We start from the raw sequence: 27,257 nt of genomic DNA on the forward strand, positions 1-27,257 counted from the left end.
TGTGCTGATTTGGTCCTTCTGATCCTTTAACATTTTTAAACTATGGTTCACAGAGTCCTAGGTCAGTTTTTCTTAACCTGGGATACATGTTAGAATCACCTGGGAGCTTTTAAAAATAACGATGCCAGGGACCTACCTTGGAATAATTACATCAGAATCACTGGAGCTGGGCGTAAGTCATAGAATTTAATAAAAACTCCCCTAGCTAATCCTGATGTGTAGCTGAGGAATGAAAATCATTCATTCTGGGAGAATTGTTCTTAGAGAAGTTATCAAAATCATTGGGAGTGTTTTGTTTCGCTTTGCTTTTCTAAACAGAGGAATGTCCTGAGAAGTTGCTTCTTCAACAACTGTTTCAGTAGGTTTAGGATGAGGCCCAGCCACCGCTACTCTGAAAATGTTTCAAGGCTGCATCTGAGGTGCACCCTTAATTAAAATGCTACTCAAGAGGTTCTGCAGAGGTGTGGCTCTGGGGTAGTCTGGGTAAGATTCAGAAAAGGTAGCACATTACATACATTTATATATACATAAATATATTTACATAAAAAAGACAAAACCTCTATGATCACACTTCATAGTTCCGATATAATATTTACATAAAAAAGACAAAACTTCTATGATCACACTTCATAGTTCCGAAAGATAATTCAGATACCAGAGATAACAACAGTATACTATATTAAGATCAGAAGAGAGAGACCATTACCCAGTAACCCATACCGCAGGTGAGCAAAGAAATCAACTGGCAGTGTCTGGTTCTGTATTTCCTTAACAAACTTGCGGGCTGTGTCGGGTGGGTCTCCGGTGCCCGTGGTAGAAACCACAACAACAAGAGGAGCTGTTTCGGTTTTTAGATCATACTACAAAACAAGGATATCAAGTCAGGGACCTAACACTGCATGCAGTTTTGATTTAACACAGCAGCAAAGCAATCAGCTTAGTTTCCTGTCTTGTATTTCAATTTTCCTCCTTGCCAGGTTTTTAGAGATGACCAGTCCAGTGACTACATGCTCTCAGCTTAATCAAGTTGCCTAATGCAGGATGTCGTTCAAGGAAACCATGCGTCTGTTTTGTTGAGGCTCATCAAGAAGTTGGGGGATTAACATGTCTTTCTCTTCATGTGGTGTATGAGAGTCAGGCACCAGAAAGGCACAGACAAGACCCATCCCAGGTTTCCATCTAGTCTGGTCCTTCATTTTCAGAAAAATCAGACGAAATAGGATACAGTCAACTCTTTGCCACCAAGTCATGGGCCAAACATTAACATGAGCTCTGATCTGCAAGGCAAATCAGCACTGCTAAGAGCCAAAATGAGGCACCGTGATGAGCTGCCAAGGAGGAACAGCAGCTAACTGGGTGGAAACGTCTTTTCATAAGTAAAAAAAAAGCAAGGAAAGAGGTGTTAAAATGGGGATGGGGAGACTCGAAGTAAAGAGAACTGATACATAAGCACTCAGGATTAGAATGGCAAGACAAGGAAGCAACAAGTAGAATACTGTGGTAAAGAAAGACAGCAATAAAAACACCACAGCTCTGAGATCTTTAGCAAAATATAAAACCAGCCACGTGTACTGCATGTGACACTAAGGCAGAGGGACAACAGGGCATTTTAAAACTGGGAAATTAAAAGTATTACCCCTTCTAAATCAGCGAGCTGGCTATCAAGAACCGCTCCTCATTCCCTCAGGTTTCCCGAGAGCTGAGAATATCATTAGCTATAAGCTGAGCTATAAACTGTTACAAATCAAGTTTATTCTTATACTCACGTAAGTTCAAATATTTCAAATAGAGCATTTCACTGTCTTAACTCTGAGAATATCATTAGCTATAAGCTGAGCTATAAACTCTTACAAATCAAGTTTCTTCTCATTCTCGTGTAAATTTAAATATTTCAAACAGAGCACTTCCTTGTCTTACTTATAAGGACTCCACAAGCTCTACTGCCCATGAACACCATCTAATTTGGCTCCAAATAATTCACCTTATTTTTCATGCTGATAAAAGAGGTAATGACTTGAGCTAACTTTTTACCAAGGCATTTAATGCTTCCAAGACTCTATATAAGTTGGGTGTTAAACTCTGCATACAGAGTTTGTATAAGTAAAGTCATCTTGAAAAGGACTATGTGAACTAGGAAGATTAGATTATGAACAGCTAGAGGAAACCATCAGCGAGCGAGGACAAACAGCATGACTAACTTGGTGTTTTTAAAAAAAAAAAAAAAAAAAAAAAAAAATTCACCATTCATCTGACTGTCAAAACACCTGCTGATCACCTTACTGAGGTCAACCACAAGGGGCCAAATCAGGACTAGTTTTATGATACTGATGGCTTTGGTTTTGTCCAAAGTAACAGATTCAGGTATTTCATCATGTGGCACTGCAATGTGAACTGAAGTTATTGCAGAATGACAGAGTCTGCTGACTGGCGGTCTTCTCCAGGAAGCTCCCTTTTCTCTGGTGTCCAGAGTCACATGGCAGGGCTGCATAAAGGAACTAGGTGAGTCTACTTCCATGAGCTGGGTTTATAATTCACTTGAGCTGCATACAGTCTAGTGTTCTGACCTAGAGTCTCAGGAAAGGCCAGAGGGGGTTGTGCATTTGAGTGAGAGAGCACTGGCAGGGCAGTCTCTGAAATGTTGAAGTGAACTTTAACCGCTTACTGGCTGGCAAATCAGCTTGTGGTATGAAGGCCCTGCCAACTGTTATCACCTGAATTGTCTGAAATGGTATAATCTGGAGGCAGCAAATTAAATAAAAGAACATATGATTGTAAAGTTGCAAATACCCTAAGGTAGGAACTTCTGCAAAGACTGAACGTAAACAACTAGTCCCTGACGAAGCAGCCAAGTGTCTTCCAGATCCTTACACTAGTACTTTAAATTCTATTTCACAAAAGAATCTAAGCGGTCCTTGATCAGGAGGAACTCTAACATGAATGGCAAGGCCTTTCTTTTGGGGAAAAAAATGGGGCACTGAGATTCAACAGACGGAAAGCACATCTGAGCAGGCAAACACACATCTCAGTTGTTCTCAGAGCCACCCTGTGAAATAGACACAGCATATGCTACTTCTGTCATTTACAGTGAAGGAGTTGTTACTTGTTTCAATTTTTGAGACCATTTAGTCTAATTCAACTGCACACTTCTACATTAGGCAAAAAAAAAAAAAAAAAAAAAAAAAAAAAAAAAATTCTAGTGATATCTTACCATACCACTGAACAAAACAATTTCTGTTAAAAAACAAGGACTATCTGGTGGTATTTAGTGTCCTTTATTGTTTCATAAACATCACTTCCCAACCAAAATTCTTCAAAGCACAAAACGGTAAAAATCCATTGTAACAGCTCTAACCTTACTGGATTCACTAATACAGTGCAGATCTGCAGAAAATCCATGGACCACAGCTTGCTCACATATTTCTTCTGCGATGGCCTTTGCCTGTCCCTGCTGTGTAGCATATAGTAACAGAAACCTCCTCATCCCTTCAAGGCATGTAACAGTGAAACTGAAAAATGGGGGAAAAAAGAGAGATCCTGTTTTTAATGAAATAGTAACAACCTAGAGGTATTGATTCTCCCTCAATCTTTAAGAAACAATGCAACAATACCCAAACGTAATATGAAATAGCCTTTTCTAAATTTGTTTTTAGCACTAATCTTAAATGAGCCTAAATAAGAATTCATCGAATTAAGGAGAGTGTAGGAATGAAACTCTAATTCCATGGCTCAGAAATCAGACTATCAGCTCGGAACTACTTGGGCTTGAATCTGTGGTTCCTAAGTGCAACCCTGTAGGCAAGCTCCCCAAATGACCAGTACCACAGCTCCTCTATCCTAAAAATGAGACTATTACCACCTACCTGAAAAAGGATGTGGCACAAGAAAAGAACCTGAACAAAACTTGAGGCACAGTATCATTCCTAACAGTCTTAAATATCTTTTGGTGTCCCCTTTCTTAAAAAATATAGAAGCAAAAATTATATTATAATGACAGGATTCTTGGTTCCTACTTGATCCTAATGCTACACTAATCATAGTACTAAAGGTAACTGAAGCACATCAGTTACCTTTTTTATATTTAATAGAAATCAAAAATATGTGAGTGTATGGGCATATTACATACAGGTGCGTATAAAGAAAAAATATTTCCAATCCACTTAAAACATTTTACTAACACATGTTTTTCCTGAAGAGATAAGCAGTAGTAAAACAAACGACACTCACAGATTTTTTTTTGCATACTCATCTAATGGCTAAAACTGGTGGGATGTCAATTTGTGGAGACAGATTTAAACTGAAACCCAAACCAAAATATTGGCTTTTGGTGAATGAACCGCCCAGAACGGCACCTGGCACAAAAAAGGTACTCGACAAGTTATCTGAAAGAGTAAATGAACAATATGAAAACACTACACATTTACAGCTCACAGAAAACGGCGGAAACGATGATGAAAATCTTACTACAGCTAAAATTTCTACCACTTCCCATGAAACACACACATCCTGAGGACTTCCCAGGATCAATCAACCCCTCAGCCCTGCTACCGCCCCACAGCCCGGCACCACGTTCCCACGACTCTCAAAGGAGGCCCGGGCCCCAGCAGCCCCAGGGGCGGCGCGGAGGCGGTGGGCAGAGCTCACTGCCGCGTCCCGCCAGGTGGGCTCTCGGAAAATCCCCGGTTCCCCGGAGCGCGCCGCCCCAACCCGACACGTTCCCCCGTCCCCCACGTCCCCGAGTGCGGTTTCCCTAGTCCTAGAAAGTGCCTGGAACCAAAAGCAGAACAGGCCAAGAGGCCCCACACCACCCAGGAGCCCCCGCGCGCAGAGATCGACGCCGATCTCCGGGACGCGCTTCCGGGGAAACCAAGGCCAAGACCAAGCCCGAGCCCGAGGCCGAGCCCGCCCCCGCGGCGACCCCCGGAGCTCTAGGGGCGTGGGAACCATGGGCGCAGGCCGACTGCCTCCCCCCGCTCCCCGGCCCGGGCCGCCTCTCCCTCGGGATTAGTGCGGGGCCAGCGGCCGGAATCCGAAAACCGTAGCCACCAGCGCGCTTACCTGCGCCGCGCCAGGCGAGGACACACCTGCACAGCGCGACTTCCACCAACGCTGCGCCCGTGCGCACTGCCGTAGTGCCCATGCTCGGTACCTAGGACCAATAGGAAGTTCCGAAGGGGACCTGGGCCAATCACATTGCGCGGCTGTGAGTCGTGCTCCCGCCCCGCCCCGCGTTTCCTACGGAGGCCCACGACGCCCAGGCGCTTCCGCGGCCACCCGGAATGATTGGCGGGCGGAGGGCGGTAGGTGTCCACGCGGACTCCCCGGCTGGGTGTCACAGACCTTATCGGCTTTCTCCTCAGGCTGCGCCGCCCTGCCCGTGTCTCAGCGCAGGTCCCCGGGGCGCCGAGTTTGGGGGTGCTCGGCCCGCGGGTCCCTTTCATTCCTAGGAAGACGCGCCCCGGGGCATCACGCCTGTCTGTCCTGCACACTCGTGTTCCCAAATCCCCCCGCGGCGTCTTTAGATCTGGACTGGCCGCCACACCTTCTCCCTTCATTGATCTGTGTTGTGCTTTTTCTTTTCCTACTTTGTTTCCATTGCTGAAGTAGACCCTTTCCTTCAGCCCTGTCTCCGGACACCGAGGGGAAACCAACAGCTTAGGGCCTTTCCAGCGCGTTTTTACCCTTGCCTTACTCTAACCTCGCGTAATTTCATGCGCTTTACCTATTCTTTGTTTGATTTCTATTCAAATGCAATTTCTTCCTTCAACCAACATTTAAGGGGCCACCCTTAAGAGCTACATTGCCTGAGTTTGAACCCTAGCTCTGCCACTTAACCACCTGCATAAACTGGGCAAAGTAACTTTGTTCTTCAACTTCTACCTCATGTAAAATGATGGTAAAGGTACTTAATCTGTGTAAGTTAATAGAAACTGTTTAGCAAGTAGTGGCGATTGTTATGTTGGATGTCAGCCACTTTTCTAATTCTAGGATGCAGAGACCTTGCTCCTCTGGTGTTTATATGTTATTCATCCTTTTTTTTTTTTTTCTTTTTCTGGTACTGGTTTGTAGTTTCAACATTGATGTTGGGTCAGTCATGTTCTCAATGTATTTAACCTTGTCATTTCAAATGTTTTAATTTAGTTATCAAATTGAGAATCTGATGGCATGGCATTAATCACCTTGAGGAAGAACCTTTATCGTTTATCTGATTTTCGGATGCGTGGAGCTGCTTTGAAAAATCAACCTCTAAATCATGTTCACAAGGTAGTCAAGGAGCGTCTGTGCCCTTGGTTCTGTTCACGACAATCTGAGCCTTTCAGGATCAGGTTCCATCATGCCTATTGTAAAAAGTTTAATTCGAAAAATGGAAATGACCTTCATCCACTCAGTGGGCCAGTGTTCTCTCAAGTATCTGACTGGGTCAGGCTTGAACAAAATGTTAAAAATGGGGAGAGTCAGACGTTTTACAAGAGACTGAGCAACTTGACTTCATCAGAGGAAGTGCTAAGTTTTATAAGCACGATGGAAACCCTGCCTGACACTATGGCAGCAGGAGCTTTACAACGAATTTGTGAAGTGGAAAAAAAGGATGGTGATCAAGGGTTGCCAAAAGAAATACTGGAGAATAGCATCTTTCAAGCTTTATGCTTTCAGTTGGAAAAGGAACCCTCACAGCTGTCAAACACTAGTTTGGTGACTGCTTTGCAAGCTCTGATTCTGTTGCATGTGGATCCTCAAAGTAGCCCGTTACTGAACCTGGTGGCAGAATGCCAAAATCGTCTCACAAAAGGTGGCCTGGAAGTTCGCAATCTTTGTATTCTTGGGGAGAGTCTGATTAGACTGCACAGTTCGGGTTGTGTGACACTAGAACTGATTATAAATCAACTGCAAGGTGAAAAATTGGAAACATTTACCCCAGAGGATATTGTGGCCCTTTATAGAATCTTGCAGGCATGTGCTGAAAAAGTAGATGAACACCAAACATTTTTAAATAAGATAAACAACTTTTCCCTTTCAATAGTTTCCAACCTGAGTCCTAAATTGATTAGCCAAATGCTCACTGCCCTGGTGGTTCTTGATCAAAGTCAAGCATTTCCTCTGATTATAAAATTGGGCAGATATGTCGTGAGGCATGTCCCACATTTCACTAACGAGGAGCTTAGGAGAGTCTTGGAGGCGTTCATATATTTTGGGTACCATGACAGATTTTTTACAAAAGCCCTAGAGAATCGTGTAGCTGCGGTGTGCCTCACGTTGGATCCTGAAGTTGTCTGCGGAGTCATGGAGTACTGCGGTAGAAAACGGATTCTTTCAAAACCCATCCTCAATGCAGTGGCAGAAACTTTTGTTTGCCAATCAGAAAAATTTTCACCTAGTCAGATTTCTGCATTAATGGAACCATTTGGGAAACTCAATTATTTGCCACCAAATGCCTCTGCTTTATTTAGAAAGCTGGAAAATGTACTATTCACTCATTTTGATTATTTTCCACCTGAAACGTTATTGAAACTTCTTCATTCATGTTCACTGAATGAATGCCATCCAGTCAACTTTATGGCAAAAATATTCAACCCATTTTTCCTTCAACGGCTGCAAGGTGAGTTGGTTATAAATTCTGACAGTTGGAAAAGTTAACCTTTGAATTGGCAGTGGTTTCAAGTCACATATAAAGGCAGTGTGTTGCCTTTAGTTTTTCTTCCATAGTGATCTGAAGATGAGACCTGAAGTTGACAGATGCTGGCGTAAACACAGAGTTAAAGCATGCTAGGAACTCATATAAAGGGAGGAAAGCTGTCTCAGATAAACTGACTTTTGCCTTATCTGAGAAATTGCAGCATTCTTAGGAGATACAGTGATGGTAGTGGAAATAGCCACATTAACATATTAGAACTTCGATGAGTGAGCAACTGTATCTTTTTTTTTTTTTTTTTTTTTTTTTTTTGAGAGGATGGCATTGTTCATCTCGATTCAAGGCCACTCACATATTTCCGGAACTTTATAGTTAAAGGAAATTTCCACTAATTCTGTGAACTTATTTTCTTTCTTTTAATTGTACTCGGTAGCTAGGAGCTGGGTTCTTGGAAGCCAATTTCATTGGTGGCAAGAGGAGGGCAGAATTAATTCTAACAAGTTCATTTCATAGTGTCATTTAAATGTACAATACTTCTATCTGGAGTGTGTAAATTGATGTTGACTGTTCATGATGTTCTCTCATACATACCTCAGTTCAGATGTAACTGTGACTGGGATGCTTTCTGTTTTAGGTGAAGAATCTCGTTTGGACAGATTGAGTCGGGCACGACTGACCCAACTTTTCTTAACCTCAGTCCTAGAATGCCCTTTCTATAAGGTAAAAGCATGAACTGTATGTGGCTTTATTTCCCTATGGGTAGTTTCCTATTAAGTTCCTTTGCTTTTGATCTGTCTCGATAACCTCCTGAAAAAGCAGAATTTCATTTACTTGGAGTTAGTTGCCACCAGATAGGCTTTTCTTTGATAAATTGACCCCATTTTCGAGTTCTTGCTCTTGAAGGAACAATTTCCTGCTGTGTAAGATTTCTTAGGAGGTTTTATCAAGTGCTGCAGGCATGTGAGTTACAGTATTTCTCCATTCTCTCTGAAGGTTTTACAGGGTTTTACTACTAGGTTTCCCATAGCTGTTTGTTATCAAAGTGTGAATGTCTGGACTGCACAAATACCTAAATTATTTGCAAGTACAGTACATTGTTAAGTGAAATTAGATAAAAGTGAAATTTCACTTTTATCTAATAGAGTTTAGTTTACCTAGAGTTTGCTCTTCCCATAAAGACCTATAAAGATTTATCCTATTATCTGTCATATTCCTTATGTAGAATCAGAAATAGTGCACCAGACTATAACATTCTCTCTCCACTTCTCTCTACTTGACTCTGAATCTTAGTTTAGAGTATCTGATTTTTGAAATAAGGTAATAAGAATGGAAAAATACCCCTTTTTAAAAACAGCTTAGACGGTACTAAGTTATATAAAGATAAGTAATAGTTAATCCCAATCTCCTACCATTTCTAAAGGAATAGTATTAAAAGCAGTTTCTGTGCCCAAATGTATACAGATACATAAACGCTGTCTGTTTTTTTTCTCTTTTCAAGGAATGAGACTGACTAATCAAAGTATACTTTGCTTTTATGCCCAGTATATCATGGCCATCCCTTGAGGCCAGTGCGTACAGATCACATGCTTCTTTTTAGAAAGACATGATATTTCGTGGTGTTTATTCTACTATTCTACTATCGATGCACTTGGAGGTTTTTTGCAACTTTTGTCTCTATCAAGAATGCTATAATAAACATTCTTGCAAATCCTGTCATACTAGAGCCTTTTTGGTTTTTTTCATAATAAACTAGATTCCTAAAAATGTGATCACTGGATTAATTTTTGATGGATAATGGCAGAATTTTTTTCCCTAATAGTACAGATATCACATGTCCCCAGCAATGAATGAAGATGGCCATGTCTCCTCCACTTCTATTGCAGTGTGTTAGTAGTCTCTTTAATGTGTGTTACTCAACTGCATGAAAGAGGGCATCATATCATATATTTAAGTTGCATATTAATGAGCATTAATGAAGTTTAGCGTATTTCCAAATATGTGTTGGCCATTTACATTTCTTTTGAATTGCTTTCTACACCTTAATTTATTTCTGTTGGATGGTTTGTCTTTAAGGATTCATTGTAAAACAGATATTAACTATTGTGAATGTTGTACATATTTTCCCCTGATTTGTACTCTTTCATTACTTTTTAATATTACTTATGATGTATTTTTAAATGTTCTGTAGTCGAATATGTCTTTTATGACTTCCAAGTTACCCGTCTAACTTAAGAGCATGAATATTTTACAACATTTAAAAAAAAAATCTTTTAAATTTTATTTAGATCTTTGATCTAAAAGCAAAATTGAATTTTTATTTATTTGTATATGTATTCTAATTAACAAGTAAAAGTTGTATATACTTATTGTGTTCATGTTGTTTTGAAATATGTATACATTGTCAAATGGCTAAATGAAACCAATTAACATGTGTATTACCTCCATACCTATCATTTTATTTTGTGGTGAGAATATTTAAAATGTACTCTTGCCGGGCACGGTGTCTCGTGCCTGTAATCGCAGCAGTTTTGGAGGCCAAGGCGGTTGGATGACCTGAGGTCAGGAGTTCGAGACGAGCCCTTGCTAACATGGTGAACCCCCATCTCTACTAAAAATATGGAAAATTAGCCAGGCATGGTGGCACATGACTGTAGTCCCAGCTACTCTGGAGGCTGAGGCAGGAGAATTGCTGGAACCCGGGAGGCAGAGGTTGCAGTGAGCCAAGGTCGCGTCATTGTACTCCAGCCTGGGCAACAAGAGTGAAACTCTGTCTCAAAAAAAAAGAAAAAAAAAAAAAGTACTCTCAGCCATTTGCAAGCATACAATCATTCTTATTAACTATAGTCAGCATGTTGTAACTCTTGGAGTTTATTAGAGTGTGTAACGGATGACAGAAGTTTAGTTATTTTCCAAATAAATAACCATTTTTCCATCATCGTTTATTAGATTGCTATCCTTTTCTTCCTAAATTGGAATGTCACTTATGTCACATTTACCATTACAGACTAAGTATCCCTTATCCAAAATGCTCCGGACCAGAAGTGTCTCAGCTTTCAGATTTTTTCACATTTTAAAGTATTCTCATTATATTTACCAGTTTAGCATCCCTAATTCAAAAATTTGAAATCCAGAATGCTTCATGAGCATCTTCTTTAAGCAGCCTGTCTGTGCTTAAAAGGTTTCAGATTTTGGAGCATTTTGGATTTGGGATTTTCAGATTAGAGAAATTAAACCTGTGTTGAAAACTTGAGTTGTGTGTACTTAAGACCCTTGGGACAATTCTTAGTTCTAAAAATGTTTCTAGAGCTGTTAGCATTATTATGTTTCTTCTCACTCCCTCCTCACTCTTTTTTACCTTCCTTCTTTACTTTTCTTTCTGTTTATGGTAACTAGTGACTACTGTAAAAACACATATAAAAGACATTTTGAACTATTCGACTTGTATGATAACAATAGAAGTTTGCATTGTCATTTTGAAAGAGATGCCTGTCCCAGTTTCTGGAAAAGTATCATGCCTCTAAAGTAGTGTTATATCAAACTTTTCTACCTAGGTAACCTTCAATTTATTCTCAGTTTTTATATCTTATTTTTCTTTCTCATGTTTGCGCTTACGATTTTTTAGGGTCCAAAACTCCTTCGTAAATATCAAGTGAAGTCATTTGTTACCCCATGCTGTTCCCTGGAGACCCCTATGGATTCTCAGCTTTATAAATCTGTGAAGATTGGGCTGATTGACCTTTTAGGAGCAAGATTATATTTTGCTTCAAAAGTGTTAACACCTTATTGTTATACAATAGGTAAGTAGTATAAGGAGTTTTGTTGTTTTAAACCTAAGCATCCTGTTCGATTTTGGAGATATATGGGACTTAGAAGTAATAGAAGGTCTCTGGAAATGCAAAATGGAATGGTCCCTTCCCTGAAGGCAAGTTGAAACAGGTGGTTAGCAGCAGAGCTGTTGCGTCAAGACTGTGTGGGTTTAAGTCACACATGTTAGCCACGTATGTCCTGGGCAGAGTATTTAACCTTTTTCTGCTTGCTTCTTCCTCTGTAAAATGATAGTAATAGTGACCTCAAAGACTTATTTAAGCATTAAATAAAATAGTACCTGGAACATAGGAAATGCTCACTAATAGTTAGCTACTACTATAACCTAGGCTTGCGCTGTCCAAATATAGTAGCCACTAGACCATGTGGCTGTTTAAATTTAAATTATTAAACGTTTAAGAAAATTCAATTCCTCAGTCACATTCCAAGTGCTCGGTAGCCACATGTGGCTCATGGCTGCCAAATTGGACAGCGCCTTTATAACGATTTCCACATCACAGAGATTTCTCCTGGGTGGCACTGACTAGAGACTCCAAGTCCTCTGTCCTTACAGTTCTTCTAACTTGATGAGGAGAAGAAAGCCTTCTCATAAAGGACAGCAGTTCATAGGCTTCAGATGGTCACTTCTCTTCTCTTTACGAAAGGAACTGCAGTTTACCAGAGGGGAAGGACAGCGAAGCCTTCTGTGCCCGCAGACCAGGTGTCTGGGTGCAGCATGCTTTCTTTACTTACCATGGAGGCGCTGCAAGTCGGAATGATGGAAGTTATGAGTTGCATAGATGTCTAACGGCTTAACTCAAGGGTTTTCTTCAGTCTGGATTGAAGGATCTCTGCCACCTGTTATAAGGGGAAAGAGAACGCATGTGTGGTTCTTGTCATACCCCAGATAACTTCAGAACCCATTCTGTGGTTTAGTGTTGTTGAGCTTTCTTAATTTAAGGCTGACTTGATTGATCATAAAGCCAATTGAATTAAAATTCTCACCATTGTCTGGTTGTGGTCATTACTTTGCAGCCTTCAGTCCAATTGATCAGTGCAATATGGAAGGAATCAAAGCAGATCAAAGGAATGAATACAGGAAGATAGTGTTTATGAGGGTATCACACGAGGAATTTTTCCTTTCTTCTCTCACCAGATGTTGAAATTAAATTAGATGAAGAAGGATTTGTATTGCCATTCACAGTTAATGAAGATATCCATGAAAGGTACAGAAAAATATTGTGTTTTTTGCATTATAAGACTTGTTGAGGCTAATAAGCAGTGGTATCTTTTTCTCAAGAAGGTGAAAGAAATAGATATGATTCTGGAAATTAAAATACTACATTTCAGAATACTATGTTGGGAAATTCCTTGTAATATTTTATAAGCATTAATATTCATAAGATCAAATTCATGATTCATTTGAAAATAATATTGGCACATAGTAATAGCCAAATCCCAAATAAACTTTGGCAACTAAAATATATAATAAATATTTCATATTATTTTAAAAATTAAGTTTTTTTCTCTTTTTTTATTTTTCAGGATAGCACTGTGTATTGATGGTCCAAAAAGATTTTGCTCCAATAGCAAACGCTTACTGGGAAAAGAAGCTATTAAACAAAGACACCTACGCTTACTTGGTTATCAAGTTGTTCAGGTAGAGTTTCACCTATTTTTTTGTTTCCCAAAAGCAAATCCTAATTCGAATTTTTTTTCCAGGTTACTGTTAAAAAGTAATCTGAGGCACAGTAAAATTTTAAAGAATTTGATCAAACAGCAGTTATTGAATTAGACAGCACAAAACCCAAAATGACTTGGGAACACAAGAGGGAGGCTTTTATAGGAAGAATGGAAGTACACAAAGAATCTACTTGATTGGTTACTGTTATATATTCTTGCTGCCTTGTTTGAACTATTCTGTTGAAGGTTCCTAGTTATATAATTATTAGTTTGTGAGATGCTTCTGACTGGTTGAGCTTAAGTTCTGTTTTTCTCCAGTAGAAGCTTTTACAAGAAATAGCCCAAGTTAAATTTTGCTTAACATTTGCACTTTTAAACAAAGTTAAGGTTATTTTCAAGGCCTAACTAACTTGGTCTGCTCAGGGATTTTTCAGGCACAGGCTCCATTTTAATTTACTTTTACAGTGCTCACTGGTCTGCCAGCCCAGTCAGTGGACCACTGATCTAATGTCTAGTTTAAATCCCAATGTTGGTAATTTGGCTTAAATCTCTTGACTTATATTTTGAAATACAGAATTTTCAGAGCTTTGATTTTTCAAAAGTGGGGCATACCTATATTCATTATAAGCTCTGCTTAACTCTGCTGTTAGACTTACTCAATTGTTGGAATATATGTTCTGTTTTAATTTCTCCTTGATTTAATAAATAAAAGTGGACAAGATAATCCATTAAAATAAAGAGCTTCACCAACACTTAATATTTAAGACCTTTTAAGTATTTTCACTGTAGATAATGTAAGAATGTCTTATGTGAGGGCTCAGCAGTGCATGAGAAGGAGAGCTGCCCTAAGTCTCTAAGCTGTCTGTACTAGGCAGCACTGTGGTTTCATATCTGCTGACTTTTTTCTCCATCTTGCACATCCCCAGCTGAATATTCCTAAAACTAATCATGCCAGTGTGTACTCAGAAGCCTTCATTGTTTCTTTACTGCTTACAGAATAAAGTAAAAACTTCTCTACATCTTAACATTCAAGACCCTCCATGGCTGGCCTGCAGCCAGGCTTCTGGCACGTGATTACTACCTGGCCCCTCTGCTCCCAGCTGAGCAGGCTCTCTCCTTCGCTGAGCCTCCTGCTGTCTCTCTTCATTCCCTCTTTGTCCCTGCTGCGTCTTCCAGCTCTCTGAATACCTACCTTCCAGCAGTTTGTCGGCATCCCCACCCTTACCTAATGAAATGCCCACTCCCTCTCAGCACTAGATCACCAACCTACAGCTTGTTTTTTATATTTATTGTGTAATTTAATTTGCCACCCAAGTTGTGAGCTCCTGGAGAACAAGAGATCATCATGTCTGATTCTTATTTACATATTAATTCATCAAATATTTACCAAGCCCCTTCTCAGTGCCAGGCGCTGTTCTAGACACTGGGGATACAAGATGAAGACGCTAGTTGGGATATTTGCCTTCCAGGAGCTTACATTCTGCTGTGGGGAAGCGTGTAAGAAACAAACAAGGTAACCAACAGCCAGAGGAACCTCAGATCTTGAAGGATCTTGACCAGTTTTACTTTTCTACCTTTATAGATCCCCTATTACGAGATTGGGATGCTAAAATCAAGACGTGAATTGGTGGAATATTTACAAAGAAAACTGTTTTCTCAAAACACTGTTCATTGGTGACAAGAACGAATACTGGCCTCAGAACCCAAACAATGAAAGAACTTGCATTTTTATGGAACTCAGTATTAAAAGAAGAATACAATGTGAATTAGCCACTTCGCAGAATATGTTCTAGACTGGTGATCGGGAAGCATCTATAGTTTTCCTTACACTATATATACATTTATTGTGGTAAAATGTAAAATTAATTTTAATTTAATACTAGTGTCACAGATACTTTTTATACATCAAACAAATGATCATGTGCAGTAAAGGAATTCAATGAATAAATGTTATTTTTAAGTATTTTGTCATAGTTATCTCCTAAATGAAAGTATTTTGCTCTTTAGAGACCTTTTGTTTTCTAACAGATGTAAGGAAGAAATTTTATCTCTATTCTGTGAGTGGAGGTGAGATGTACTGTAAGGAAAAGGAGCAATGAGAAATAGAGTACAGTGCTTTGGATATAACCATAGAATTAGGCAGAAACAATCCTTTAGTTAATAAGATGTATTAGTGTGGGAACTTTTTTTAAATAAACATTTAGAGAAATGGAAAAGCAATTTAGGTAGGTTTTTGGGGGAGGTGTTTGATTGGAGGGAGGATCTTCTAAATTGTATATCAAGAATGAATTAAATCATCATTAGTTCATTGCAGATCCTTCATTGCCTCATCACAGGTTACAGTTTCAAGGGAGAAGAGGACAAGAGGGCCAACCGGAGTAGCAGAGCTTTGGGGTTGGACACTCAGACTTCACCACCAAGTAGTGCTGTGACCTTGGACAGGGACAGCTGCTGTGTATCGTTCACTGACTGTGCTGAGCCCATGCTGAGCATGTTAGCATGGTGCTTGTGTGGATCTCACATGCCTTCTGATTTAGGTATTGTTCCTATTTTACAGAGAAGTAGGCTAGCTCAGGATGAATGTTCTACCTGATATTTCATTCATCACCACTGATGAATGTCAGATTTGAATCTGTCCCTAAGAAGCAATAAAATGTAGTGGCTAAAAATTTAGGTTCAGGAATCCTACAGCTTGGATTTGAGTTCTAACTAACTGTGACCTCAAGCTTTGGTTTCCTAAGAGCTACTCTTACATTATAATGGAATTTCTGTCTTAGTCCCTTTGGCTGCTGCAGCAAAGTACAAACTGGGTGACTTAAAACAGCAGAGATTTACTGTCACATTGCTGGAGGCTGAAAATCCAAAATCAAGGTGTCAGCAGGCTGTGCTCCCCATGAAACCTCTAGGGGAGATCCTTTTTTGCTTCTTCCAGCTTCTGGTGGTGACAGACATTCATTAGTTTGTGGCAGCGTAACTTACCTGCTTCCATCTTCACATGCCATCTTCCCTTTGTGTCTGTGTGGCCCTGTGTCTTCTCGTGGCCATTAATGTGCATGTGTCTCTGTCTTCACATGGTGTTCTCCTGGTTTGACTGTGTCCAAATTTCCCTCTTACAGGGATGCCAGCCATATTGGATGAAGGCTTACTCTAATGGCCTTGTCTTGATTAAATCTCTAAGGTCCCTATGTCCAAATAAGGTCACATTCTTACAGACTGGGTCAGGACTACGATATGTCTTTTTTGAAGGAGGGAGGAGGGACACAATTGAACCTGTAACAGGTTGAAATGATAATTCTATAAAGCACTTAGAAAAGTGCCTTGCACAGAGTAAGCACACAGTGTGAGTTAGCTAGTAGTAGTCTGAATGTCCACCCCATCATGCTTTTTACTTCACTTTACTTATCTTTAGAATAGGAAATGGAAACTGGATGAGCTAAGATCACTTTTTGTCTCCAGTTATAAAGAGAGACAATGGAAGCAAATGGAGATTGAGCGGGAGATAGGCACGGTAGATTTTGATGTATCCATGTACCCAGCTGACCTTGCCGGTCATTTGGGACCCGGCTTGGAAGGATTCTCACATCTCTCTGAAATCTGGGTAATTAGCTGATTTACACTTTTTCACAGCTCTTCGATGACTTAAAACAGGCATTCCTGACACTGAGCCTAAGATCTGTTCCAGACCACATCAGGCCTCAGAAACCCCTTTCACACCTCCTTGCAGCTAATATCCAGTCCTGTGTCTTTTTCTGCCTTTTGTGAACTCAGGTTCCCTCCTTGGCCTCTGGTCCACCCTCACTGTGCTATACACCTCTCCTTATGACTCAGCTAATTCTTGGTGCGAAACTCAACCCAGAAATGTGGTGTGAGGTTAAAAGCATACAGCTTAAGGAGCAGAGAGGGACTTAACCAGTTAAAGAGCCACACGAAGAGATAATGATGGTGTGTTATAAATGCTTTGAAGAAAAATACAGCCCGAGCATTCTTTACCTGTGCTGTTGATGTAAGTCCATCTCATCCATTGCAAGCTTTTCCCTCTTTACTCGTCAGAATCAGATGCTCTTCCTGCAGTTTTCGCTTGCAGCCTCGGCTGAGCCTGTCTCATTTGGCTCTCCCCTACTGTCTTCATGTACGCATTCAGCAGACACTCACAGCTCTGATCACGCTGGGGGCACTCAGTGCTCCAGCGCCAGGGCCAAGTAGGAAAAAGCCGCTGCCCTGGCAGGGCTTGAAGCAGGTGAGATTAATGGGTTAGTGAGCAGGTGATGGGAGTGGTGAGGACTCTGGCACCCCAACACACAGGCAAGGCTCTGGGAACACAGAGACCTCATGCCCGCCTGGGCAGTGAGAGAGAGCCTCAGAGTAAGCTGAGTTTTAGAAGGAAGAGAGCAGGGCCTGGGGACGCAATTGTCATGGCTGGAACATCCAGTGTAAAGCATACAAGATTGGCCCAGGGAGGGAAGCTAGACCTGCCTCTGGCTCTGTTCAAATTTTAATCCTGAAGTACATGAAAATAATTTAGGCTAATAGAGAAATATAAGGTTGCTGGTTTCACTAACGAGCGAATTTGACAAGCTTTGTCAAATCATAAAGCTAAGTGTGAATTATCAGAGTTTGTCAAATCATAAAGCTAAACTGAATTCTCATGCTGATGAATTAATTTGTATGTCTATACCTGTACAAGCAAAAGTGATGTGAATGTGTCAGTTGCAATTACGTATTCAATATGATAGCTCTTGCAACTATATATTTGATAATACTTTTAATAATTGCATAACCTTGCTATATTTGTTTTCAAAAGTAAAGCAAAACAAGAAAAATGAGTGAAAAAAAATTGTTTTACTTGCTAGCACAACCCTTGCAGCAGCAGTGATATTCTTTGGGCCTATCAATAGGGGGCAGCAAAGTTCAGGACTTTGGGCTGCCGCAGTTGAAACTAGAGGATCTCTGTAGGAGAGAGTGGATCCTCTCTGAATGTGTGTTGTCAGTGTGTGTGTAGATGGCAGGCAGGCAGGAGCTGCGGAAGAGTGTGGTAACAGTTCTGCCTGAACAACACAGACAGTTTTCTCTACCTTTCCTTACCTTCCTCTATGTAAGGAATGTGCTTCGCTTGGGTACATGTGGATACTTGCTAAATATTTGTTAGGCGGAAGAAAATACAGGAAGGAGAAAAATTCATCAATTTGATAGAATTCTGGGAAAACAAGGAAGCAGTCAATCCTTCTTAAAAAAAAAAAAAAAAGGTATACCTACTAGAATATGTGTGCAAATCCAGAGAGGGGTCTTGGCTCTGAGGAACCAGGCCAACTATCCCCTTAGGGCTGAGATCTCTGAAACTGGGAATATACCCAGCTCCATTTGGAGTCTAAATACTTCGTGTAGAGAGTGAAATGAGACACATCTTGTAAGCTGTTTAACCCAGTTCCTGGAAAACAGTAAATACTCAGTGAGCATTGGGTACGATTATTGTTACTGGTACACATGTGTTCATTCATTCTCAGTTAAACTTTATTGTACAGCTTGCGGTGAGGGTTCATATAAGGCATGGTCTATAAGAAGGAACATGACTAACTTGCTGATCAGGACTTCCAGCGCCAAGTAGGAAAAAGCCCCTGCCCTGGCGGGGCTTGAAGCAGGTGAGATTAATGGGTTAGTGAGCAGGCGATGGGAGTGGCGAGGACTCTGGCACCCCAACACACAGGCAAGGCTCTGGGAACACAGAGACCTCATGCCCGCCTGGGCAGTGAGAGAGAGCCTCACAGTGCTTTGTAAGCTGAGTTTTAGAAGGAAGAGAGCAGGGTCTGGGGACGCAATCGTCGTGGCTGTATTGTACCACTGTGAGCCTTTGACAACTGCCTTTGTTAATTATCATCAAGGGCGTAGTGCTAAGAAACTTTGTTCTCTAAAGCTTTGGTTGTTTGAAATCAATTCAATGAAATGGAACATCTAACTGTTGTCTATATGAGCTGAGCCACATGGGCCAATCTGACCAATGGAGAAGTAGCTTCAATATCCCCCTCAGTTGCAGAGCTCTAGACGTGGGAATTTTGCACACAACGTTCCACATTTGTCTTCCCTTTGAGGGACCTGAATCGGCTTCTTAGGCCAGGGTTACTGTTAACTCTTTGGCACACAAACTTGCTGTGCTTGAGTCTCTCCAGCTCAGCTTCATTAAATTTTACCTACTCTGTCTAGTTCTGTGTTTGACTCGATGTCTCTTGGCTCCTGTGGTGTGCACTCTCCCGTGCTGCACGAGTCAGGAAACCTGACTTTATGTTGATGTTCTCCCCCTGTTGGGCTCCATCAGAAGAAATTTTGCCTTCATCCAGTACTTGTAATCCCACCCCAGAAAAAGCCAACATCTCCCTCCCACTCCCACAGTCTCCCATACAGAGTGCTCACAGTGTGTGGGTGGAGCTGATATTTTGGGTTCTAATGTTTACAAGAAACAACCTCTTTTAATAACTCTGCTGTTTTTGCTTGTATTATAGGAAATTTTGAACACACATAGGAATTGAAAGAAAAGTGTAAGAATTGAAAGAAAAGCTGGCTCAGTGGCTCATGTTGTATTCCCGCTGCTTTGGGAGGCCACGGCAGGAGGATTACTTGAGGCCAGGACCTATGATCATGCCACTGCTCTCCATGAGTGACAGAGCAAAACTCCACCTCTAAAAAAAAAAAAGTATAATAAGTTCGCAAGTCCCTCTATTCAGCATGAAAAATTACCATAATTTTCCAATCATGTTTCATCTATTCTTTAACTTTTTCTTTTTCTTTTTTTTTCCACTGGAATGTTTCTAGAGAAATCCAAGCTATCATATTATTTTAGCCTAAATACTTCAGTATTCACATATAACTGATAAGCATTTTTTTTCTTTTATCTAACCATTCAGCCATTGTTACAAATAACAAAATTAATAATTATTCCCTGTCATCATTTAATGTCTAGTCTATATTCTAAATTTCCTGTACTATCTCAAAAATATTTTTTAACTGTTGATGTTTTTAAATCAGGATCCAAAGTCCGCAAATGACTTTTAGAGATTCTACCGCTGAAGTCTCTTATGTCTCTAACTGCCACTCTTTCTCACCGAGTTTTCATGTCATTCGGTTATTGACGAAATTAGATCAATTGCCCTGTAGAATGTCCCACACTGCTGATTTGGTGTTGTCTAATTTGTTTCTCTATCTATCTGCTGTATTTCCTATTAAACCAAAGGGCAGATCCAGAGACTTGCTTCAGTTTGGCTTGAATGCCTTGGGAATGATGCTTCAGAGGGGGTGCTGTGGATTTCCACAGCATCGTGCTATCATTTCATGTTAGTGATGGTCATTAAGATTTATGTGTGAGTTCCTGTGTTGTCAGCTTGATCCCTCCACTGTGTGGTCCCAACAGTCTCTTACCTGACATTTATTGCCAAGATCCATTATTTGACTAGGTGCTGCAAAATGAAACAAAAGGAAGCAAAACAAAATCATTTCCTAATTCTATCATTCTTCTACTTTTATTAGCTTGTAGTCTTCTATAACGAAGGAATTTCTCCTCTTAACTATTTGCATACCCTGAAATAAAAGTTTATTCAGAAAAAAAATTCCTTCCTTGTATCAATTTTTAGAATAAAGGGTTGGGTGGTCTAGTCAGCTTTGTGTTTGTTCTAGGATGTTTATGAACTCAGGAATGTCTGTGTATTTGTCATGCCTCAATCCTTTGCAGTCTTCTAACTGATGCTTAGATTATTCCATTTTGGGAGAGTGGGATACCCTTCAGGTTGGCCCCTTTGTCCTTTTGACCTTGTCATCTTAGTTTTTGGTATTTTCTTTACAGAACAGGATGTCCCAGCTCACATTATCCATTTCTGGTCTCAGACTTGGGATCAGGCCTCTCTCTAAGGAACCCTGGTTCCTGCAGGGCAGTGGCGCTCATTACTAGAGTTGTCAGTATTTTTGATTTATAATTTTGGTCATTTTTATTTCAAAATCAACAAAGTAAAAAAATTAAATTTTTATTTATAAGTCTCAATTCATAAACTTGATAGTTAAAGTTACTAACCATAGGGACTTTATCAATTGACTGAGTTGGGCTCTAGGACAAACTCGATGCCAAACATGCTTTCTAAGTCTCCTGACAATATGTATGTCTTACCAGGGAGGAGGCATCAAATAAAGGCCTTGTTTAATCCCATCATAGACCGCTAACACAGTGAAATCCCATCTCTACTAAAAAATTAGCCAGGTGTGGGGGCGGGCACCTGTAGTCCCAGCTACTCCGGAGGCTGAGGCAAGAGAATGGCATGAACCCGGGAGGCGGAGCTTGCATTAAGCCGAGATCTTGCCACTGCACTCCAGCCTGGGCAACAGAGCAAGACTCCATCTCAAAAAAAAGAAAAAAAAAAAAAAAAAAAAAAGACAGGATGGACAATGGCTTCCTTGCTTTAGGAGCTAAGGTCATGCTATTAGTCTCACTGTTAAATAGTACCGACAGAGTTTGGAGACTAATGCCAGCAGGTTATTTGGGCTTGTGCCTTTGAGTTCATAATGTGTAAAATTTTCTGGGACACTGTATTAGGGTTCTCTAGAGGGACAGAATGAATATTATATATATATATGTATATATGTAAAATATGTATATAAATAGTTTATATATAAACAATAAACTCCCCTTTATAGATATCTATGTGTATATATATAATATATAATATAGAGAGATATGTATATCTATGAAGGGGAGTTTATTAAGTATTAACTTACAGGATCACAAGGTCCCATAATAGGCTGTCTGCAGCTTGAGGAGCAAGGAGAGCTAGTCAGAGTCTCAAAACTGAGGAACTTAGAGTCTGATGTTCAAGGGCAGGAAACATCTAGCACAGGAGAAAGATGCAGGCTGGGAGGCTGGGCCAGTCTCACCTTTTCACATTTTTCTGCCTCCTTTATATTCACTGGCAGCTGATTAGATGGTGCTCACCAGATTGAGGGTGGGTCTGCCTTCCCCAGCCCACTGAGTCAAATGTTAATCTCCTTTGGTAATACCCTCACAGACACACCCAGGATCAATACTCTGCATCCTTCAATCAAGTTGACACTCAGTATTAACCATCACAGACATATAGATGGACAGTCATCCTCCTAGTTAGTTACAAACCTGTGTTTATATGTGTTTCTTCCTCCGCACCATCATGTAATATACCAGATGTAGAGGAATTCTTACTCCAATTAATTTTAAGATATTTTAGTCCTATGAATTAAAGTCCAATCACGTTAGACCCCTTAAATGAGTTTACAGTGCAATTTTAAAATGGAATAATTGTAAAAGCTTTTAAGTGTAAAATGGAGACATTGACTTTATGTTTAAAACCTCTGCATTATCAACAGAAGAGTTAGAGAGGAGGGGAGGGAGTGAGATGGTGGTGTTTCAATGTATTCACGGGTTACTTTCCCTCCTGATTCCACCACAGCTAATAGAGGTTTACAAGGTGGGGTGGAGGAAACCTGGATGTCGCTGTGTTTCCCAGCTGGCTAGGTGCCTGGCTGAGAGTCAATGGCTAAAGCATCCTGTCGTCCAGGCCATGTTCCGCCTCAGAGTGGCTGAGAGCCCTCATACCAGCCCTTTCTTTCGAGATATTTGTACATCTTTCAGAAAGTGCACCCACTGGCTATGTTACCTGTGCCAAGTCACTTTACCTCCCTTCATGTCAGTTTTCTCAACAGCATAATGAACTAGATAGGTCTTCCCAGCTTAAAAAGTCCATAGGTTTAGATCAACTCAAGATGAACATGACATACATGCCATGCAAGGTGTAGTGAAGCCACAGCTAATGGGACATGACAGCTGCCTTCACTGGTTTCTTCTTCCCTGCCTCACATTCATAGAAAAAGCACTTCAAAAGCTTCCGTTTTGTTCCGATGTCAAGATAAATGGCAGGGGATTTCAGTTGCAGGGTGGCCTCTGCACCTCCTGAACTCTTGTGAACTGCCTATTTTCCTTCGCGGATAGGCTAGGGTCCCTGCAAGGAATTTGCTCACAAGATCTGTTGGGGAGATGCAGGCAGCAGCAGTCCCGGCAGGCGGGTATCACCGTGCTGTGTACACCGTCAGGGCGCACTTGGTCAGCCTAGGCCAGAGCAGCGCAAAATGGTGCAGAGATTGTCAGCTCTGAGAGCCTGTGTAAATTCGTGATGCTGGAATGGGATTTGGAGGTTGCACAACCCATAATCCTAAGGTTGTCATTAGAAACACTGAGGTGAGACCGGGTGCAGTGGCTCATGCCTATAATCCCAGCACTTTGGGAGGCCGAGGTGGGTGGATCGCTTGAGGTCACGAGTTCCAAACCAGCCTGGCCAACATGCTGAAACCCTGTCTCTACTAAAAATACAAATATTAGCCAGGCCTGGTGGCACGCACCTGTAATCCCAGCTACTTGGGAGGGTGAAGCAGGCGGATTGATTGAACCTGGGAGGCAGAGGTTGCAGTGAGCCAAGACCCTGTCACTGTACTCCAGCCTGGGCAACAGAATGAGACTCTACCTCAAAAAAAAAAAAAAAAAAAAAAAAAAAAAGAAAGAAAGAAAAGAAAAAGAAAAGAAACACTGAGGTGGAGCTGCTCCTCTGTATGTGTGATGTTTAATGCTGAATGTCAGCTTGTTTGTACCAAAGGATACAAAGTATTGTTCCTGAGTGTGTCTGTGAGGGTGTTGCCAAAGGAGATTAATGTTTGAGTCAGTGGGTTGGAAAAGGCAGACCCACCCTCAATCTGGGTGCACACCATCTAATCAGCTGCCACCGTGGCCACAGTATAAAAGCAGGCAGAAAAACGTGAAAAGACTAGACTGGCTTAGCCTCCCAGCCTACATCTTTCTCCCGTGCTGGATGCTTCCTGCCCTTGAACATCAAACTCCAAGTTCTTCAGCTTTGGGACTCAGACTGGCCTCCTTGCTCCTCAGCTTGCAGATGGCCGATTGTGGGACTGATATGGTTTGGCTCTATGTTCCCACCCAAATCTCCATAATTCCAATGTGTTGGGGAGGGACCCAGAGGAAGACAGCTTGAATCATGGGGGTGGTTTCCCCCATATTGTTCCTGTGGTAGTGAGTAAGTCTCATGAGATCTGATAGTTTTATCAGGGGTTTCCGCTTTTGCATCTTCCTCATTTTCTCTTGCTGCTGCCATGTAAGAAGTGCCTTTCACCTCCTGCTGTGATTCTGAGACCTCCCTAGCCATGTTAAATTAATTAAACCTCTTTTCATCCCAGTCTTGGGTATGTCTTTATCAACAGAGTGAAAACGGACAGGGAACTTGTGACAATGTGAGTTAATACTCCTCAATAAACTCCCATATAAAAATATATATATATATATATCATTATATAGATATATATACATCCTATTAGTTTTGTCCCTTGAGGGAACCCTGACTAATACAGTATGTTTAACCCAGCCCCAGTGTGTGTCCTTACCCTATTCATTTGCCTCCTTTGAGAGGAGGGTTTTCACGCTTCTTTCATCCTCCCCTTCTCCTGAACACAACTTTTGAGTACAAGTACAGACATGAAGAGCCCAAATGTATCAGACTCTGTGACCTTGTATTCCACTCATGTACCTGGGAATACATAATAAGATCATATAGGAAAATACATTTTTAAAAATTTTGATTATCTTAATAATCAAAATTACCAAAGTCTGTCTTGCCCATGGTTTCATCTGTCTCTGGTACTCTGCCCTGCATCCTCAGGGCCTCACATCTCATTCCACCCTCATCTCTGGTGGACCATTCCGTGGGGCTATGACTCACCTCATGAAAGTAGCATCTCACCTCCAGTACATGCCCCTGTCTTTTGCTGTCAGCCCCACGGCTCTTCAGACACCAAGGAGGCAAGATATTGCAGGGGAGCCTGTGAGGCCCCGGGGCAGGGGTCGTACAAGTTCAGGAGTCAACAATTAAAGGAGCAAGCCTCCACCAAGCAGACAGGAGCAAGCGATGAAACAAGCCTCCATGTTGATCCTCTGGGACAATTCTTCAGGGCCTTTCCAGGCCCCTCAGAAAGGTTCGTGGCCATGCACCAGTTGCCCTCAGCAGTGACCTGGGTAGTGCATCCTTGGTGTCTCTCCCGCTTCTTGCTCCTCTTGGTCCCTCTCTCCTGTTTCCTGGAATTAGCTCCCAAATAAACTCAGGCCCTTGTCTCAGACTCAAATATTTGAGTTCCTACTATATGCCAGACTTGAGCCATCTGTATAAGTTTGTTCTCATGCTGCTATAAAGAAATACCTGAGACTGGGTAATTCATAAAGGAAAGAGTTTTAATTGACTCACAGTTCAGCATGGCTGGTGTGGCCTCAGGAAACTTACAATCATGGCAGAAAGCAAAGGGGAAGCAAGGCACCTTCTTCACAAGGTGGCAGGAAGGAGATGCGCTGAGCAAAGGGGGAGGAGCCCCTTATAAAACCATCAGATCCTGTGAGAACTCACTATCACAAGAACAGCATGGGGGAACAGCCCCCATGATTCAAGTATCTCCACTTGATCACTCCTTTGACATGTGGGGATTATGGGAATTACAATTCAAGATGAGATTAAGGTGGGGACACAAAGCCTTACCATATCACCATGCAAGAAAAAGATGTAGGTAGCCTTGCCCTCAAGAGATCTTGGTCTAGGACATGACAAAATGTCACCTACTGAAATTGAAGTTAGCAGATTCACATCTGTATAACTGCGTAAACTTTACTAATTTCTTTTATTAAGCAATTAGCTCAGTCTCAGTTTCAGCTGAATTCCCAAGATAATTGGTTTCAACTACCTTCACTTTCCAAAGTATGATACCGGGTCACCGATGCAAAGCTTACAAAGTCTTGTGACCGTTAGTTGACCTTTTTTGTGTCTTTGGAGACATCGAGAGAGGTTGAGAGAGGCAATAGATTATAAGGGCTTAAAAAAAAACATATTTGGCTGATGCTTTAAGTATGAGTCATGCCTTTCGTGACTTCAGCCAATGGCAGAAAAATAAGAGCCCTCTTTTCTTCACTTCACATGTAGGAGAGACAGTGCTCCATCGCCAAGCACCAGGGATATGTCATCCTCACCAAGTGGCTCCAATGAGGGTGATAGGTCCCCTGGGGCTTAGAGACACGGTGGGCAGGTGTCTGACCCTTGACTCACGGCTGACTCATGTTCTGCCTGCCCATGGAGCAAAAAGATGTGTTAATGGGAAAAGAAGGCACATGGGTTTCTCAGGAAGCTCATGGGGACCCACGATAGAGAGAGATTAAAATAAAAAGAGAGAGAGAGAGAGAGAGAGGAAAAAAAAAAAAAAAAAGCGTGGTGGCACCAGGATGTCTTAAGTCCTGCCCAGAAGGATCTCTAGGACTCTGGAGACCTCTACAGAGTGAATCACCAGGTGCCTCGGAATGAGAGAGGCATCTTAAGTCACCAGCCTGCATCACAGAATGGCAGACAAGAGATTCCTACCTAGTTGCAGGGATGGGGAAGAAGGCAGGGCACTGCTCCTTCCATGGTCCGTCAGACCTCTCCATCAGGCCCCTGCTTATCTGTTCACCTTCACTTCCTACCAGTTTCTGGCTTCATGAGGCCACACCACCCCACTTCCTGCTGCCATTCAAACACAAGACTGCTTCTGCCTCAGAGGACCAAGTCGGCCTGGAAGGGATTTCCAGACTCCCAGAACTGGCTTCTTATTATTGCTATGCTTCATCTCAAACACCACCTCCACAGCCAGGCTGGCCTTCCCAGGCACCCCGGCTAAAGCATTTCCCAAGCCTTGGCCATCATGTAACTTTTTTGTTTTGTTTTGTTTAACCTTTCTTGGCTATACACCCACTAATCACGAGTATACAGCTCAATACATTTTCAACAAACGGAACGCAGGTATTGACCCAGCATTCAGATCAAGGGCCAACATAACCACATTGGCAAAGGATTTGCAAGAACCCTGTCCACAGCAACTGAGTTTGCCAGAATCTGTAAATTCATGCAGCTTCACACCTGCACTGGCCAATACCGTAATTGCTAGCCACACGTGGCCACCGAGCGCTTGAAAGGCAGCTGGTGTCATTTGTTGAAATGATAACGTTTTGGACATACTGAGTCAAATAAGAAACAGCACACATGGCTCTCATCATGTTTCTATTGCACAG

The 27,257-nt window shown here is 41.5% G+C and overlaps 2 protein-coding genes across 6 annotated transcripts in view; one reads left to right on the top strand and one right to left on the bottom strand.

The window, feature by feature from the left end:
• The window catches only part of MTRR (5-methyltetrahydrofolate-homocysteine methyltransferase reductase), a 32,028-nt gene extending 26,890 nt beyond the window's left edge, over nt 1-5,138 (bottom strand). The window contains exons 1-3 of one of the 4 annotated variants that reach the window (XM_007961185.3): nt 5,056-5,138; nt 3,353-3,506; nt 707-860 (exon numbers count right to left, since the gene is read on the bottom strand). In XM_007961185.3, the coding sequence (XP_007959376.3) occupies nt 707-860; nt 3,353-3,481 (283 nt within the window). In that variant the 5' untranslated portion in view covers nt 3,482-3,506; nt 5,056-5,138. Of the gene's footprint in view, nt 1-706; nt 861-3,352; nt 3,507-5,055 lie in introns of those variants that run through there. The other 3 variants (XM_073014842.1, XM_007961187.3, XM_037988734.2) reach the window with 3 other exon arrangements.
• Nucleotides 5,139-5,214: 76 nt separating this feature from the next.
• Nucleotides 5,215-15,077, top strand: FASTKD3 (FAST kinase domains 3). Of its 2 annotated transcripts, none has more exons than XR_489925.3 (7): nt 5,215-5,297; nt 6,139-7,594; nt 8,262-8,347; nt 11,250-11,424; nt 12,467-12,657; nt 12,977-13,091; nt 14,697-15,077. XR_489925.3 is itself a non-coding variant. In XM_007961189.3 (7 exons), exons 2-7 carry the CDS (start codon nt 6,163-6,165, stop codon nt 14,790-14,792), a joined length of 1,974 nt encoding a protein of 657 aa, XP_007959380.2. In that variant the 5' UTR covers nt 5,215-5,297; nt 6,139-6,162; the 3' UTR covers nt 14,793-15,077. The 2 variants fall into 2 exon arrangements, 1 of the variants encoding a protein (XP_007959380.2); XM_007961189.3 differs by having other exon boundaries at nt 12,588-12,657.
• The last annotated feature ends 12,180 nt before the right edge of the window (nt 15,078-27,257 follow it).

Source organism: Chlorocebus sabaeus, chromosome 4, assembly GCF_047675955.1.
Source record: "Chlorocebus sabaeus isolate Y175 chromosome 4, mChlSab1.0.hap1, whole genome shotgun sequence".
Lineage (NCBI taxonomy): Eukaryota > Metazoa > Chordata > Mammalia > Primates > Cercopithecidae > Chlorocebus > Chlorocebus sabaeus.

Excerpts from the sequence above, each read along its gene's own strand:
- FASTKD3 (XM_007961189.3), top strand. The coding sequence starts at position 6,163 with ATGGCATTAATCACCTTGAGGAAGAACCTTTATCGTTTATCTGATTTT. Across the intron at positions 12,658-12,976 it reads AATGAAGATATCCATGAAAG|GATAGCACTGTGTATTGATG; the intron begins GTACAGAAAAAT and ends TTTATTTTTCAG. Across the intron at positions 13,092-14,696 it reads TTGGTTATCAAGTTGTTCAG|ATCCCCTATTACGAGATTGG; the intron begins GTAGAGTTTCAC and ends CTACCTTTATAG.